The sequence below is a fragment of the Molothrus aeneus genome, chromosome 1 (assembly GCF_037042795.1).
Source record: "Molothrus aeneus isolate 106 chromosome 1, BPBGC_Maene_1.0, whole genome shotgun sequence".
In the NCBI taxonomy this organism is placed as follows: Eukaryota; Metazoa; Chordata; class Aves; order Passeriformes; family Icteridae; genus Molothrus; species Molothrus aeneus.
The window spans coordinates 48396344-48415329 of NC_089646.1; the positions used below are offsets into that span (position 1 = coordinate 48396344).

At 35.8% G+C, this 18986-nt stretch overlaps 1 protein-coding gene across 1 annotated transcript; it reads left to right on the forward strand.

Moving 5' to 3' along the window:
• Nucleotides 1-1441: 1441 nt before the first annotated feature.
• Nucleotides 1442-17222, forward strand: NME8 (NME/NM23 family member 8). Its single transcript, XM_066572179.1, has 15 exons — nt 1442-1474; nt 1568-1625; nt 2501-2607; nt 3636-3707; nt 4735-4851; nt 5757-5823; nt 7017-7093; nt 8342-8434; nt 10186-10331; nt 11610-11788; nt 13329-13473; nt 14289-14393; nt 15090-15238; nt 16262-16406; nt 17000-17222. Exons 1-15 carry the CDS (start codon nt 1442-1444, stop codon nt 17220-17222), a joined length of 1716 nt encoding a protein of 571 aa, XP_066428276.1.
• Nucleotides 17223-18986: the final 1764 nt, after the last annotated feature.

The window sequence follows — 18986 nt, forward strand, 5'->3', positions numbered from 1 at the left end:
GTACCATGGACAAAGGAGAAAACATGCTTGTCTGTCCAGGTTTAATCAGTATAGTACTGATTGCATTATTGAAAGAATGTTATGTGAATGTCATGTGAAAATTTTAATTAAAAGTATAGATGTCACGTGTAGTCTTCACATGTCTGTCACATACAGCTACTATGCCAGACTAATGTGCACATTTGCATATTTTCATACAGCAGCACATGTTTGTGCTGCAGCACTTTGCTTTGCCGTCTGAGTGTGTATGACTGCATATTTTTAGTTGGAGAGCACGTGTAGAACAATTGGGATGTATAGACCATTTTCATGCACTGGTTTATATTTTGCAGAACTGATCTTGCAAAGAATTGATTGCCATTACTCAGTGGCCAAAGGTAACAATGAAAGATAGATTATTTTCATGAAGATTTCCTACTAATATGACGTATTTCCATCTGCCAGTTCCCGCTAGTATCAGTAGGCAGCATCATCTTCTTAGAGTCTTTAAAGGATAGGAATTAATGCCATGCTTTGTACCATCACCTCGTTTAAAGGATTTGAAGGAAGCCTGCTTTTAAAATTATAATTCTTACCAACAATTTTACATGAAATGTGAAACAAGAACACAGGTAAAAGCTCTCATATTGTCTTCTGTGCCTCAGCCTGTGCTGAGAAGGGAACAGCTTTGGTGAGTGTATCAGGATAATTCAAATCCTGGACATATTTGCTGGTTGACTTCTCAAGTAACAATGCCAGAGGAGGTCACATTCAAGGGGGCTCAATCATTTTCCCTCAGGCCAAGACCACCATCTTAACCAAGAATTCTAAAAACTCAAGCTGCCTATGCTGAAGTCAAACTCCACCCACATATGTATCAGAATTGTTGTTCTGTCCAGTTCACAGTTACTTGTCTACCATAAATATATGAAGGACATTATTTATTAATGACAGAATGATGAATGTATCAGGATTCAGTTTGGGAGTTTAGTTATGGGGCACAAGTATGTCATTGCTTTTTATGTATCCCAGCAGACAGGAAGACTGATTTGATGTTATTAGAGTTGAAGCTCTTTAATCAATATTTTTCTGAAATGGTCCAGTGTTACAGCTGCTGTCATCCCATCAAAGTGCCTGTGGCTATTCTGAGCAGAGTGATTATAAGCTTGAAAGATTGTTGAGGTCAAAAGTTTTGCACACCCTAACAGATTAAGATACTAAATTTTCTTCTGTTTCTTGTGCCATGTGGGTTTTGCAAACAAGTTGTATATTTCTCCACAGAATTCCAAAGTGGTGTATTAGCTACCATCATTGTAGGGGCTTCAGTTGAGTTAATTGCAAAGGGAATCAGAAGGCAGTAATACTTTGAGAACCATAAAAATCAGTTCTGTATGTCACATGGTCTTTTAAAAAACTTTAAATATGCTTTGGATTTCAATATTTTTCCTATAATCACAGGGAAATGGCTGGCAAGAAGAAAGATGTTCAGCTCCAGGTATAAATCCTAATTACTTGAACAACTTTAGAGGGAAATAGATGCTTTTTCTGCTTTTTTAGAATGTTAAAATGTTAATTAATTTTGTTTCAGACCTTAATAACCGATCAAGAGCAGTGGGATGAAATGCTGCAGATAAAGGGTATAGTAGGTACTAACAGCTGATATTTTCTTTTTAATCTTTCATGGACATATGTGCATGTTTTCATATTTATATATTAGCTTTAATAGATACTCTAGAAGGCTAGCACCATATCTTTTAAAGAAAGGCTATATTAATATATATTTATAAAGGTATATCATAGAGTCATTGAACCATACAATTCTTTCATTTGGAAAAGACTTTTAAGACCATATATTACAATTATGAATATACAGTATCTTATATGATAAATTCTCATCAAAATAATATTTATTTAAGTCTTATTTTTATATACTGCTGCAACCAATGATTAGAAAATATCTTTCCAATATGGTATTCTCTATGGTAGGGAGTTGGATGCTTCTGTGTGTAAAATCTTTCACAGATTAAATAACTATTGCAGCTTTCCAGAGAGGGCATGTTCCATGACATGCATTATTCCCAGTTTTCAGTTCATTTAGTCCAATAACTGTCTCCTAGGTCTCCTAGGAACTGTTTTTTGGTAAAATGAAAAAATCTGTAACAGGATCATATCTGCAGAGGGATAGTAATAGGCAGGATAAGAATGAAAACCAACAGCGGGAGAGAAGAAGAGAAAATAAAAGCAAAAGGAATATGAGAGAAAAGTTGCTTTTTGGATTAATCATCTCAAAGAGTATTCTGAAGTAGGTTTCCAATGTCAAAAGTAATTGAAATTAAAGAGTATGTATCCAGTAATGTATCCACTGAATCCATTGATGAATTCATGATGCATTCATTGTCTAGAAGAGGACTGAGAGATCCACATAAATGCCTTCCCAGCGCTGCTTCAGTGCAAACATAAATGTTTCATTTTATAAGTTCCTCAAGTCATCTGTTTATAATTCCAAACTATCACCTTTTAGTAATAGATGTGTATCAATCTTGGTGTGGTCCTTGCAAAGCTGTGCAGAACTTATTGAGAAAACTAAGGATCGACTTTGGTGAAGACAATATGCTACATTTTGCTGCGGTAAGGACACAAATCCTGTGTGACCATATTCACATTTAGATTTAAATATATCTTCTGATCTGCATATGCAGAGACTTTCATCTTACTATCCTTATACTGAGTTGCCGTAATTTTGGCCTGGTTGCTTTCCCTGCATATGTCCTCATAAAACTTTGTTTAGAAGTAGATTAGAAATGGCAATAAATATGTAAGAAGATATGATAAAAAAGAGCTGATATCCCACAACTTTTGTTTTCCTTGATGAGATTGAAGAAATATTCAAATGCCAGACTATACGACTTTTAGTTTCAGGTCTCTGCATTAAGGACCATTGCATTTAAAATTCTAACATCCCTGAAAAACTGTTGCATATTTTTTTTGAAAATGTTAACTTTAATTTCATTTTTAAGAAAACAAAAAGGGGGAAAATTAAAAAAAAATCCCAAAACTGTAGTAGTAAAAATATTTGTTTACACTAGCAGTATATATATATATGAGTGTATCATGCCTCCTATTTAAAGTAGATAAATTTGTTTCAAAGACTCAGTTTATCCAAGATGTTGATCAAGTTCATCATTTTTCATGTTCGTGAAAACTTAAAATTCCATGATGAAAGAACTTTTCAAAAAAAACCATGAATTTTTTATACATGAAAAAGACAGGGAGTTATGTTTGAAGTCTATCTCACGTGCTTTCCTACAGTTGACCGCATTTCACAAAAAAATTAATACACCGGATAAGCTCTTCCATCAAGACTACATGGGCTACTCCTTCATTTATATATGCTATTATAACCTACATGACAAAATAGCATCAAGAGAAGATATTTTTCCATGATTAATTGCTGTAATACAAAGGGAGGACAATCCCATATTACCAAAACAGTTCTTTCTTCATCACTATAAGGACTGTCAGTTGTATTTAGGACTGCAGTTTGAGTTCGCAACACAAAAGTATTTAAGAGTGGGGTCTTCCTGTGAGTAAAAAGGTTTTCTTTATATATGCATACTTACTTATGTGAGCAAATAATGATTTTTGTCTGACTTCAGGCAGAAGTTGACAACATTGAAATTCTGAAACCATTTAGGAGGAGCTGTGAACCTGTGTTTCTTTTTAGTGTTGTAAGTACATCACATCAGCTTCTTTTAATGTGCAGCCTACTTCTGTCCTAGCTTTTCAATAGATTTTAAAATAGATGTGAAGCTGTACAAATCCTATCTTTACATTTTATATTATGTAGGATAGTACTGTCTGATGTTGTTTTCTTGAGCCACTTTCCATGCCTGAATCTGGTGGTCCTCAGGCACATTTTTGTTGTAGCTGTTGCACATACAGCCACAGAAGAATTTTGGTAGTCACTGTTTTGGTGATAGTGAGAAGTCCAGGCAAGTTTTCCAGGTTTGCCTTACATAAAGTGCCTACATGTGGTTACACTGAAATTATTTTATACACTGTTTTCATCATGGAAAGAGAGTTTAGATTTCCTGGCATTATAAGATTTTTAAGATAACAGATAAAATTGTGTTTTCATACTTGGGGAACTGTAGCAATTAATCATATATTTATTATATCTCACTGATGAACACAGAAAGCTGGTTCTCCTCAGACTGTTCCCTTAAGAAGAGATGAGGGTTGTTTTAACTTGAGGGTGCCAGGATTTTGAATTTCCATAAGTGAGGACCAAAGATAATGACACTTTCAGGACTCTTTCAGGTTTGAATCTGAATGCTGCCTAGAAATGTTAGCAGTATTTTTGGTCACCATTAGCTTCACTACTGTGCACCTGAATGTGGTAGAGAATGCAGTGAAAAGTCACACACATACAAAAAAAAGATGGAAAACTCCATGGTACAGAAATTAAGAACAAATAAAATCCGTATTTGCATTTTTTTCCAACTGTATTATTAGTATTGAGCCTAGAAATAAACATGGAAAATTTGGTAAAGAAGGAATCAAGGAATTAAATGCACAAAAGTTTCATTCTGAAATAATAAAGACAGTAGTAGCTTTGGTATTCACTTCAGTGGTCATAAGAAATGATTCTGTAGCTGGAAAAAATTAGCAAGATATTGCACGCTTCAAAATTTCAAGTAAATGTGTAAATTAAGTGATGAAAAGTCCCTGAGAGTGTTATTTTCTCTTCAACAGCATGGTAAAATTCTTGCAATGGTGAAAGGTGTAAATGCTCCTCTCATAACCAAGATAGTAACAGATTTAGTGCAAGAAGAGAGGCAAATTGCAGCTGGAGAGAAGGAACGTGCTAAGGTACTCACAAACCAGATACTTATGCATAAATGTATATTTTTATTGCACTTACACTGTTTCTCTAAATGTCTATGATGGTGTTTAGATAATGTCTAATTTTTTGCGTTTTGGTCCTAACAATAAAATTACATATATGATGTGCCTTTTTTTAAGAAATTAAGTAAAATTATCTGGGTTCTAAGACACTTTTAAAGATCATCTAGCTCAACCCTCCTTGCCACAGGCACCTTTCACTAGATCAGTTTGCTCAAAGCCATGGGGCTTGATCTGTACCTGATGAATCCAGTTTGCTACAAAAAACAAAGGCCATTCAACAAGTGTATTCTATCACCTTTGACTCCTGACTTCCAGGTAACATGAGGACATAAGGACAGCTCAGTCTGACCTCAACAGCCTGCACTGTGAAAGGTCCCACAGTTGGAATTCACAGTAGCAGCATCAATCCTCCCTTGTTGCTTGTTCTCCTCAGAACCCCCAAATTTCCATTATGGTACTTTATATAAACTTGACAAATTTACAGGTGAGCCTAGCAATGCAAGAAATTGAGAGATGGATGAAATGTCACTAGCCCATAAATGTTTTAGTAGCCTTTTTTCTTTCATGACTATTGTTTATATATAACTTAGGAACTGCATCATATGAAACAAAGACATGGGAAATAATCATGTCTCATTGCTTGTTTTGTTTAAATGGAGATGAAAGAACTCCACTTAGAGAAAAAAGAGCTTTTTAACAAACAGAAACTCAGTTAAGGAAAATCAGACTGACCAAAGGCCTTCTAAAAATTGCTTGCTTTCCAGGGTAGCAAAATTAAGATAAATGTGTTGTAAAGATGTGACAGCTGTGTTTGGTGACTTTGCTTTTGCAATGGTGATGCACTTTTACTCCATTTGCAATTACCTTAGGTAGAAGAACTCATTTTTCATGATGAAGGTTCATCAGATGGGTCTGCTGAGGAGGTTGAAGAGGAAGGTAAATATATTTGATGTATTTTAGAAATGTTAATGGAAAGAAAGAGAGCAAATATCTTTTGATTAATAATTGTCTATGTCTAGCACTAATAGACCTTCTTTGGGTGTGTTAACAAAATGCTATCACTGAGCTTTCTTCTGTAAGGAATTAATGTACTGGGCTGTCAGCATCAACATTTTCACCCCCACACTGGGAACCCTCAGACTTTGGACAGAAGTGGGATGTGCCAGGGAATTTTCCTGTGTAAAGTTAAGGCCTGAAAGTCACTTCTACACAGTCCCTGTGTGAGAAGTGTACTTCTGTTGAGGTGGAATACCAAGATGGGGCCAACCTGAGAAGATTGTAAGAGTTAATCTGTGAAACAATGGCATGCCTTCTCTCAGATTACTCTTTCACCAGATTAGATTTAATAATAGATTTTTAAAGTACATAAATCCATGCTAGTAGGATAAGCTTCCAAAAAGATTGAAAAATAAGCACCATCCCATTTAAAAGTCCTGTCTGTGATTTATCTCAGGTTTTTCATTAGCTGAGATCTACATCTTTTCTATTTTTATTGTTATCTGTGGTTACTGAATGTTCCTACTGCATTATCTATGCAGATAATGCCATTCTACAAGCCTGAGATGGAACAAACTCCTCCATCCTCTCCTTCTTGATCTTGCTTTTTCTTTTCCCTGTGAGAGGCATTAGATCACAGTCATGGCATCCCTTTTCCTTCCTCTTCATGTTTTGGTTTGGTTTTTTATTTAATTGTATGGTTCACCTGACAAATTCCTGACCTCCTTTAGCCTATATTTTTTTCTCATAAACCCTGTGAGACCCAGAAGAACAGTATTATCATTTAGCAATTATCTACAGACTTATTAATCCCCAAAATCTAAACATGATAGAAAATCAGAAAACAGAGCTTTAGGTCAGGTTCAGCTTCAGGTTACGGGATCTCTCAGACATTGTAATACACTAACGTTTGGCAGGAATATTTTCCTCAACACATGCAGTTGCTTAAGTGTTTGTAGTATTGGTAGCAAGTAGTAGTCTGCTGTTTCCATTATCACTATCTTAAATTATTCTACAATTTTTGGGACCTGATTGAGCTACAGTCAAACACTTAACTGTAAACTTCAGGTCCAGTAAAGATGATCCCTTTATTTTGATGTATGTGTTAGCACATCATTTTTTCCCTTTTTCAGAAGTACTCACTTATTCTGTTGGAATTATAAAACCTGATGATGTCTTAGCAGGACGTGTAGAAGAAATTAAAAAAAAGGTAGAGAGAATTTTAAAATATTCATTTATTCTATTTATTTAAGAGACATAATGGCAAAATGTAAGGTTAAGTAGATCCTAATTTATGCCCAGACTTTGGAACAGAATCTGATAAAGCTTCTCTGCTAAGGATGATAATAGCACAATAATTTTTACCTGAAATAATATGACATTCAAATCTATACTATTGCTTTAATATTCTATGCCAGCAGAGGTTAGACATTGGTTCATATTGCTTCTCTTATGAAAAAATAAAAAGCCTTATGACAATACATATCAAGACCAAATTAAAAGAATTGTAATAAGTATTATGACAGGGACAGTGACCTTTGCAGGAAAGGGAATCGGAGTGCTATATGGGTTGTTTCTGCAATTACTTAATTACTTTACTTTAGCTGAAAAGGAAGGAAGTTCAGTAAAGGAAAAAAAAAAAAACCAGGAAAAAAAAAAAAGCAGTGCTTGAAAAGAGTTTAGCTGGAGCAGCTGCTACTTGGCTCATGAGGTGTGTTCTCCAACACAGGATGCACAGCCAGCCTTGTCAGGGCAGGCTGAAAACACTCAGCAGCACCACAGGGGCTTTTACAGAGCAGAGTGCTGGTATACAGGTTAATTTTGAATTTTGTTGTATCATCAGTACTGGGGCTGGATACTGCCTTGGCTGTAAAAATACCAGTATATGGTACAAACCTCACACCAATGGATTGGGAACTTTGATGCAAGTCATGTGTGCATCTCTCACAAATGCTTGCATTTAGTGCAGTAACGTAGCTCAAAACAGAGAATCATAAAGTAGATTTAATTTTTTCCTCATTTGCTGTTTCTAAAGCCAAGTAGTTTAGCCTTATACAACAACTGTTAACAAGTGCACATTTATGTGACTACCAAGGTTACAATATAATTTATAATTTCTTGCAACATAAGTTGCATGTTGACCACTCACAGTGATCCAAAGGAGTTTAATCGATGTGAAATAAAAGGGATCATTAACTTTTGAATGAATGTACTTCATACATTGAACTGAACTATATTTCTTCTCAAACACTAACTTAGGGGTATTGTAATCCTGAAGTGAAGTGCTTTGAAAGGCTGGAAGTTCAGTTTAGACAAAGATAGAGATTATATTTTGAATATTTCAGAGAATTTATTTAAGTTAGCTTTCAAAACCAATCAATCTTTAGATTTACAATAATATATGATTTTGTATGTATCTATTTTCAAATGCCCCTGAGTAATAAGTGAATAATTGCAGATTATAGATGCAGGATTTGGCATTGAAGCAGATGAGGAGAGAATGCTTACTGAAGAGCAAATCAGAGTATTTTACTCCCGGAATAAAGACGAGGTAAAATCAAACTGAAAACATAAATGAGAGGCTCAGGTAAAACATATAGTTGTTCCTAGATGTACTTGCAAATCTCTGTATGGTAAATTTTAGGTATATTGAAGAACTGAATTAATGTAGATTTAGTACGTAAAAAAAAGATATATTCCCTCTCCCTTTTTTTCACTGACTCATATAAATATCACTATGTAGCAGTCTAATATTCCAACCAAATTAAAATGGCCTCCAATTAAATACTGAAAGATTTATTTCTTCTTTTTGTTATCTAAATGTGCATGATCCTTAGACATGAAGCTAAATTTATAACACTATTTATCAAAATAAAATTATACTGATTTTAAAATGTGTTATAACAGGCCTAGTGACCTTTGTAGGAAAGAAAATTAGAATGCTGTATAGATTATTTCTGCAATTACTTGACCTTGGCTATTAGGTGCTGAAATATGGCACAAATCCAAAATCCAATGTCATCTATGTGAGAGTGTATATCTATTTGACATATATTATTCCAGCCAGAAAATAAATTATATTACATATTATACTTTTTTTTTCTTTCTAGATTTTCTCATGGGGTTGTTCTGGGAATAAATATGTGCACAGGCAGAGAGGGAAAGCATCTCAGCCAAAATCTATTAATTTTTTGTGCCTTGTCCTATATTAGGGGACAAAAAATAGCTAAAGTCAGATATAAAGTTCAAGAAAATAATTAAATTAGGCTGTCCACCATTATATGGCAGTGGTCTAGCAAACTGGAACCTGGATATGGTCATATTTTCCAGCAGTGTGACAACTAAAATTAACTCTTCAGAAGGATGGTTTAAAAAGGAAGTAATGGGGAGATCTTGTAAGAAACCATGAAGAGCTTGGTTTTAGCAAAGCTGGGATTGTAGGTTAGACAGAGGCAATTTTGAAACAGAGGTAAAAGTAATTCATCTTCATGGGAATAGCAGCCAAATTTGAGACTAGTTTGTTAATCTTGGGAAATGGGTTAAGAATATGCATAGATGTGAAGATAAGTGAAAGAGAAAAGCAATGAATTGAAAGCATATATGTGAATACTTCATCCTTGTATTACTAAAGGAAAAAACTATCATATGCAATGACATGATGCTGGCTGATAAGGATTTAGTCAAATATTTAAAAGGAGAATAGATATCCCCAAGAAAAAGGTGGCATGCAAAAAAGAAATAAAATTAACAATTCACACCATAAGTTTCAAAACTCATTTTTCTGATGGAAATGTACTTTTATAGGATTGTAAGTTGAAACTGAAGAAGTGAAAAGCACATAGCAAAGGAAATGAAGGGAGAGCCTACAAATGTCTTGCAAACAGCTCAGTGTTCTATATTTATACTATGACTTTTAGTTTCAAAAATTACTCATGGAACTGTATTGCAGTTTCTTATGTCACACTACATGCTGTATTACAAGCATAGCAAGTGATCACATTGAATTTCTAGATAATTTTCTTCATTCTTGTCATTTGCATTTTAACCTGGAAGAACATCTAGTACTTGTTTAAAGCATTTATATGACTTTCTTTATCTCAATTGACTTTCTTTTTGGACATTTGATAATGTTGTCTCAAATGGTTGATAAAAAAATATTCCCAAACAATATATCAGAGTTCTGAGGAATGTATGTGAATGCCAGTTTCAGGAACAGGAATGTATGAGTTACTTTAAAAGTATAATTGTCTCATTTCCAATGACAAACTCAGAGTTCATAGGGGGGAAAATTTTGTTTTTTAGCCTGACTTTAATGCATTCGTTCAATTCATGACGAGTAGACCATGCCATGTTTTGATAATCACTAAAAAAGAAGCAACTGGTGCTATTCCTCATTGGATAGAACTACACAAAACAAATGAGTCTGGTGAGCCTGAGGAGCCAGTCAAGTAAGTACCAGTGAAAATGTGTATCTATGATTCAGTCAGTGTTCAGAGCACACCATAAGCCAAGGCATGTTCCTACAGATGCAGGTGTGCCCACATGTGCAGGTCCAGGGAGCAGGCAGTCCACAGGACCACCACTAGAGATGCAGCCCTAGTCCTCATGGGAATTCAGAAATTCATTGCTTCCCAGTTAAAGATGACAAGCCAGGGTCATTGATCTCTTTGAACTCACCTTCAGTGGGTTCTCAGAACAATTGGAACAATGACACACTTCAAAGCTGATGTAGTCCTTGTAATTCTGGTTCACCCATGCCACGGGACTGCTTGCACTGCTTGCACTAAAGGTTGCACTCTTTCCCATGTTTATCCCTATGTTCCTCGGGAAGCTGTAGATATGGCCCAGGACAGACCAGGGAACGCCTGAGACATGCTCTTCTCCCTGGGAACACTGTAAAAGCCAGCAGAGAAAGGGAAGCATACTGGGTTGGTGTCCCCACCCTGGTCCAAGATGCAAAAAAATTTGTAAGGATTAGCTGTTCACAACCATGGTATCTTGAAATATGTGGTTTTCTTCTATGCCAAGGGTTTGAGGAGAATTTAAAGGATGATAGTTGTATACACAGCCTCAGACAATAGAGTAGTCACAAAAATTCAAATATCAGATCAAGTTTTATATTTAGACATTTACTTAACGCAACATGAGCTTAAATACTTTGTCCAAAAATTAATTTGTTATTTGTAATTGACATTTTTGTCAATGCCTGCTGCATCCCTTTCTGCATTAATTAAGTACAGCTGGGGAATACTGCATTTTCTACAAGTGGCCAGGAGGGACTTTTTTTACACAGCTAAACAAACAGGTGAGAAAAAATGAGAAGTGTCTCTGTTGTCAACAACTCTGTAGTGCTATCATTTTTATGATCATGTGGTACGTAAATTAAGCACAAGACTTCTATTGATCATTTGTTATACACTGTACACTTGTCAATAGTAATTCTATCTCATGAAACAGAGAAACTGTTTTGGATAAGCTAGAGGGGAATTGTTAAAGTGACCTGGCTGCGGTTTCTCCTTCAGAGCACATGATCATGCACTTTTTGAGAAGATTAATAATTCTCTTCTCAGAAATGTTACTTTACTCATGAATCTGAATTTAATAAAAACTTAGTTTTACATTCTATTCTTATGTTTCACTAAATTTTAAGAAAGTACGTCTTCAAAAATTCAGCTTGTTAACACTAATCAGTGACTTAAACGCTGTATTACTTCATGTTTCATCAGGTTGGCACCACTCAAGGAAACCGACAGTCTGGTAAATTTATGTGATGTGCAAGACAGTATTGAAGATGCCAGCAGACAGCTTGCCTTCTTTTTCCCAAATTTTCATATTGAGGAGGGAGGGCATCATGCTGAAAGGACTTTGGCCATAATTAGACCTACTCTCTTGAAGGAAAGGCGAAGTAAGTGTTAATAACTGCATTTTCTATCAAGGGTATATAAAACTCTCATATTTGAATTTTGAATTAAAAATTCTAACTCAATTAATGATATTTTTTTCAGTTATACCATCTCTCCAGCATTAGGCCAGGAGTAATCTTTGGAATGAAGTTATGAGGTTAATTGTTATAGGAGCCTCCTCGAGTCAGGTTTTATAAGCTCTTGGAGGTCTATAACACACCCAAGATAGCTCAGCTACCCTTGGAGGCATAAAAATCAGAAGGGTGGCTTGTGTTGCAGTGTTGGTAACAAAAAGGTTTCATAAAAGGCAAAATAACAGAGAAAAACCGAGCCAGGTGCCAGAGGTTCTTGCTCCCGGTAAAACACCTCACAAAAGTGATTAGTTTCTTTGTTCACTTCTTTTTGTAGTAAATTGCCCAGGAAGGACTTTTTAGCTCTGTCCAATTGGCTATCCTTAAGTTTGAGGTGAAGTTCCCCACGCCTATGAGGTGGCTTTTTCACCTAATTGACGAAAGAAACTTCTGGGCTTCTTTCCTTTTAGAGGGGACAAAGGATAGTTTTGTCACTCCCTCAACAGGGGGCACACTCCTACAGTTAATGTTTTTCATATATTGAGAATGCAAATGTCAATGATTTTTTGTTCCTTCAATTAATTTTTCAAGAAATTCTGCAGATGAAATATTTCTAGAAGACCTCTCTGAGAAGCTTGTATTTTCAAATATAGTATAAGGGACTAGATTTCTCACCATAATAAAGTAGCTGATATTCTTGAATAGCAGACTCAGGATAAATCAATGGCAGGGGAGAAAATATCCAACCAAAGATGTTCTACGCTGCATGAGGCAGTGCTGCTCCAAGGCAGTTCTAAACAGACAGCATTTCTACAGATTAAATTAAAAAATCTACCCCATTACATGAAGCTTCATCCAAACAAGTTTACTTTTGTCCTCATATATTTACATTTCTTCCTAGATTTCAGATAGTATTTTTATTTCTAACTTGAGAATCACTGTACTTGAGCAATCTTATGTGCAGAGAGCTGAAAGACTACAATTTTGATCTTTTCTTGTGAATTTATGTCACTTATGGTTGTCTAGCATGTCACTTAGAGCAGCAGTTCTGCAGTTCATGTTCAAGTAATTACACATTAATTTTGTAGGTAATTTTGACTTGTGCCAAATACTGCTTACTTACCTATGTGGCCTTATAAGACTTAGTTAAATAAACATTTCACCTATTCAAATTCCTTAGACCTTCTTTTGCTGGTAGTAACATGTATCATATTTCTCAGTCAGGATTTCCTACCAAGACTTTTTAAGCATGAGAAAGCCTAAATATGAAGAGGATCAGTTTTCTGAGTGTCCAGGCAACTAGTGATTCCTCCTAGCAGTTGCTTTAAATTAGTTTCCTGTTCTTGAGTTTGGAAACAAATTCACCCATAAAAAATTTAACATTATCATTGAAAAGTCTGTGTCATTTCTCTACAAGTGTTCAAATGAATGAATGGATGGCAATTTAGCATTATTTAAATATATTTAACAGATTCCATCATTCAAAGGATACAGGACGATGGTTTCCAAATAGCAATGCAGAAAGAAATAGTTCTAACTGAGGAGCAAGTACGTACATTTTACAAAGAGCATGTAGATCAAGACTACTTCCCAGTCTTTCTAGAGCAAATGACCAGGTAAGATTGAAATTTTCACATTTAATAATTGTTGAACCAGAGACTCACAGAATGGTTTGGGTTGGAAGGGATTATTCTTGCCCATCTAGTTCCAACCCCCTGCCACAGGCAGGGACACCTTTCACCTGAATAAGTTGCTCAGACTCCCATCCAACCTGGTGTTGAACACTTCCTGGATAATACATGGCTCCAAGATACACATGTGTCTAAAGGTTCAGTAAAACACAAAACAGGAACAGATAGCTGCAGATAATGGAATAATTTCCAAGTACAACAAATTAAAAAATCCAGCCTTTAAAAGTTACTAGCTGTCCCATATTGCTGTATGTATGATGTGTCAGTGGCCAAGTCCACTGATTCGAGTGAAAACAGTTTAGGTCTGCTCTGAAAAGGCTGCATTTAGGTTGTCTGTAAGAGACCTCTGAAATCTTCAACCCGGCTATGTGCTAGATAACTTGGGGAAGAGAAATAAATCATGTTTGGATATTCCCTTCATGGCTGGGCGTGATCAGTCTTTCTCTGTCTTGCCATTGTGACAAAACACAGTAACTTTGCAATTTAAATTCATATTTAAGCCCCATAAACTTTTTTCAGCCTGTACCTGTTTAAACAATCAGATCAGTTTTAAAGTCCCCCAATACCTGGGCTCATTTTCCTAGTCTAGGCTATATATAATCAAATTACTTTCTAAAAGTTCCAAGAGTTTGGGTTTTTGTTTGGTTTTTTGTCGTTGTTGTTTTTTTGTTTGTTTGCTTGATTTTTTTTTGTTTTGTTGTGTTTTGTTTTGTTTTAATGCTACTTTTCCCCTTGTACAGTGGTCCAACTCTTATATTGGCTCTAACACGAGAAAATGCTGTAGCACACTGGAGAAGTTTACTAGGCCCAAAGATCCTTGAAGAGGCTAAGGAAAATCCAGAGAGGTAATAGTCACAGAAGTAAACCATCATTCACAGCTTTCAACTTACCCTCACATTTCTCATCTCACTCCACATTTCAACTAGTGTAACTGTAGTGCCACCATCTGGAAACAGATATGCATTTCTGCAGTTTTTTAAGCTTTTCTTGAAGGTAGTAGTGTATTACACATAGGAACCTCAGCATTTTTTGAGATATAATGGCTGCTAAACAGAATTAAAATCTAAGTTTTAAAAAGAGCAATGAACTGAAAGGGGAACTCTTGAGCCAGAGAAAAAATGCTGGTAATACATATTCTTAATGGGGGGGGGGAAGGAGGTCTTAAAATACCACCATTATTTTTTCTTGAAATACCACTAAGATTTTCTTGTAGCTTATTGAAAACTTTGCATCAGTAGAATATTTTGTTTGTGACTAAGTTTCTCCTCCACAGTTTATAAACAGACACCTTAGTTCTGCCTGCTTATCACATTGCTTTAGAAAACTGCAATGGTATCACCTTACCTGCTGCTGACAGAAGTGCCATCTCATTAAGAAATAAGTGGTATTTCTTGGAAATACAACAACACCAGTGTTGGGAGGGAGGGTGTTTATATTTCAGATTTCCAAATCAACAGTCATTTATATTCCCTGGGTTGAGGCTAATTATAGTTCAGAGCTCAAAATGGCTATTAAGTAACTTCCCTCTTTTAATGACTTAGTCTGCGTGCACAGTTTGCGTTTGAACATGTACCTATCAACCAGCTGCATGGCAGCTCTACGCCCAGCGATGCTCAGAAGGAACTAAAGTTCTTCTTCCCTGAGGAACACACCTTTGCATTAATCAAACCTGATGCAGCTACTCATAAAGGTAAGGCATTTAGAAAGCATGGGCTGTATCTAGTGATGCAATCATTTCTGCAAAGGCTTAGCAATGCACACTAGAGTAAATCACATCAAATGCATTCTTCTGATTCTCTGAAGTACATTTTCTGTGCAGAGAAATTCTTTTACATGGCTTGCATAATTCAGATCAAGATCTCAAATGTGACATTTCTTTTGGTTAAGCTGCCTACGGGTCTTTCTTCACTAGAATAGTGATGAATTAAAGAAAAAGAGTTCCTAGCTAAGTTAAACTGTTTAAGGCCCTGCCTTACTTCTGCAAACTACCTTCCCAGCATCTTTATTAGTCAAAGGAGAGAGACACTTGCCAAACCTGTATTACTTATTTCAGGCAGGTATCTCTACTGACTCAAAAGGGGTCATTGCTCAGTTAGATGCATTCCCATCCTTGATTTAACTTACCATTAGTCTAAGGGAATAAGGAGAAAAAAATCAAAATAAAAAGAGCACTATGCACAATTCAGAATCTTGCCCTAAGCATGTTTGCTGCCAGTCTTTAAAAATCTTCTACCTAAACCCCCAACTTAGCATTAGTCTATTCTCTCCTAAAAAATTTTGGTAGTTTTTCTAATGCTAATTCATCATTAGCTTTTGTGAGTCTATCTTCCCCACTTGTGAAAATCCAGATTGATTTTGGCCAGCCAGTTGATGTTTGATACAGCTTTACAACTACAATCCACATTCTGTTCAATGTGAGAAATAACAGTGAATGCTATTGGCATAGTTTATTACAATCTGTGTTTGATACATGCATCAAGATGGATAATGCAGTGACATAGGTTTCTGCCTATTTTAGAGGACTGTTGAAGTGTTTCTTGTGTTGTCCATATTTGGTTTGATATTGTAAGAAGAATTCTAATAGCTATTGGTGATTTTTTTTAGAAGGCATCCAGTATTTTCTGAAACTTTTGACGTTTGGGTGTTTGGGGTTTGCATTTTTTGCCTCTAAACCATTTCAAATCAAAAATGAGCTTGTTTGTCACCCTCCTAGATGAAATTATGAAAAAAGTTAAAGAGGCTGGATTTAGCATCTCGAAGGTAAAAGAACAAGCTTTAACTCGGGAAATGGCTTTACACTTTTACAAGGATCACGAAGGAAAACCCTTTTTTGATGACCTGGTGAATTTTATGACACAGTAAGTGTCTTGGTTTACAGTACTGAGGTATGTAAGTACACATCACACTTGCTACAGTGCCAACAAGACATGCTACATCATAACTGGCGCAAGGATTTTACAACCTGTCACTCTTTCTGGCAAGTTTAGTGGCTTCTAGCAAATAATACTCTTCCTTTAAAAGGGAGATTCAAAATTCTTTCAAACTTATGGATAGTTTTATTTTGGATTTTATTTTCCCTGAAAGGGAACTGCTTCCCAATGGGATCTTTTTTCTCCTCATGCAGGACAAATATTTTCCTCATAATATTGTTAGTATAGCTGATAAAAACAGTATGTATTGTCTTGCTTCAAAAATTATTGGGTGAGAATGCCTTTTGGACAAGAAGTCCAAATCCAAATATCAGATCATCACAATCTCTTTGGCTTTCAACTATGGGATTTTTCCTTAAACAAAACATGCAGAAACAAATTTTATTATTTAAGCAGTTTAATAAAATTAAGATAGTTCAATGCTTATTATAACCCTTCATGGTACCTCTGACATTAAAGCTAAGTCTGCATCTCAGAAATCTCAGAATAGTTTAAGAGATTTCTTTATATTGATTTTACAGGGGTCCATCAGTGATAATGGTCTTATCAAAGGAAAATGCTGTGGAAGAATGGAAGAAACTAATGGGTCCACCCGATCCAGAAGAGGCAAAGAAGACCTGTCCTGAATCAATTAGGGCTCAGTTTGCACACGATATTTTGGCTAATGCTGTTCACGGTTCATCTGATATAGAACAGGCAGAGAGAAGCATTCAGTTTGTATTTGGAGAGCTAGATGCAGACTAAACAATTAAGAGACAGCCTCTGAAAATTGATATTCATGTAATTAGATGGATTTGTCTACCCAACCACTATATTTAAGACTACATAAACACACTTATTTTTCTTCAGAGTCCATCCAATTTTAGTTGGGAAGGTTTTGTTATCAGCTCTTCCATATTGCAAAACATAGCAAGGTAACAAGTAACATCTGCTAGGAGTTTGGCACTAGTAATTGTTTCTTTATGTAGGCTTAGTAGATGTTTTTTCTTTTATCATTTTAACAGATTTACGTGTTTCCAATAGTTCCAGGATTCTAAATAGTTCCAATAGTTCCAGTGCTTTGTGTATAGCTGTCTTAAAAAGAAAAAGGGCAAGGGTCAAGGTAGGTGGCTAAAACACCATTAATGGCACGACCAATGGTGATGTGGATTGAGTTCTGCAGTTCCAAATGTGAGCCAAATCGGGCTCCTGGACCCACTGGCCAATTGCGTGTGTGTGCATCCCTGGTGAGACTACTCTGGGCTGTTAAGGTCTATTGATTCCCTCAGGACCCTGAAAAACATTTGCATTGTTTATTCATCCTTTTCCTAAAGATCTTCTAAAGATTACTGTCACAGGTAGGATAATAAAATAAAAGGTCCTTTCCAGTCCATTTACTTAATTCAAATACATCAGAAGAACTAAAATATAAAGCCAGCTCTTACATAACAGCTATTCTTGACACGTACCTCCTTGCCAAACTAGTGAGTTCATATCCTGTCCAGTCTAACTTGGCTGGCCTTCATGAAGAACACAAATATTATCCTGTAGCTGATGTATTCTCACATTTGTTGTCTAAGTCTGTTGAAGGTGGAGGTTCTAAAGAATGGCATTCACTTAAAGCAATTTACTTGCATCGTTGATTTTAAGTGTGAAGTCTAGAATTAACTCCTTCTTATACTTTCTTTATTGTTCCTACCGTATTTAATACAACTAGCTGCTATAAAGACCTTCCTGACAAATATTTCTGTTGTGATGGGGCATTTGTTATTATACACATTCCTCCAGCAGAAGTTGGACTGAGCATTCTCCTGGTGGCCCATTTTCACCTACAGCTGCTTTACTGCCACAAACTCAGCTTGAGGCTGCTAGCCTGTAGGAGCTTGTAATTAGTGCAGAATTTATATGTTGCCTCACAAAGGTGAGTGCTGAGAAACATACTTCAGGATTGCTGTATGATCTTTGGCTTCTTATTTACTTCAAAAACTCATTAAAACTGTTCTTCCTGGCATTATTTAAGCACTCTGGGTCTTTTGGGTCCTGGCATGCTGTACTTTAAACCAAGAAGCAGCCTCACAAAAGAGCAGATTGCTTGAGTAGTGCAATTTCACATACATCAATTCAGCTTATTTCCTCAGATCTTTGCTGGAGTTAATGGCTTCTCAACCAGTGGGACAAATACAAAGGTGAAAGTTTATAAGGATTTATATTTTGACAGGAGCAGAAATGTTGAAAACAGCAAAGTGCTTTTATATCTTATTAAGAGTCCATAACATGTCCGGTGGAAGTTCACAACCAAAGAGCTTGATAAGTATCATAAAGAGGTTATGAATATAGTGAATCACTTATTGCTCTGGTGTGAGAAATTTCAGTTTGCTGTGAGGGTACCATAGCTCTGCCTCTGCCTGTTTAAGTATGGTGACATTTCGTATACCAAGTTATTGCCCTTGCTTAACTATTATCCTCTATGTTGCATCACATCACTCTTAAACAATGTAACATTTTTGTCAGTTTGGTTTAACTATTGGA

Coding starts and splice junctions, on each gene's coding strand:
- NME8 (XM_066572179.1), top strand. CDS start 1,442: ATGGCTGGCAAGAAGAAAGATGTTCAGCTCCAG. Junction 7,094..8,341: donor TAGAAGAAATTAAAAAAAAG/GTAGAGAGAATT, acceptor GAATAATTGCAG/ATTATAGATGCAGGATTTGG. Junction 8,435..10,185: donor ACTCCCGGAATAAAGACGAG/GTAAAATCAAAC, acceptor TTTGTTTTTTAG/CCTGACTTTAATGCATTCGT.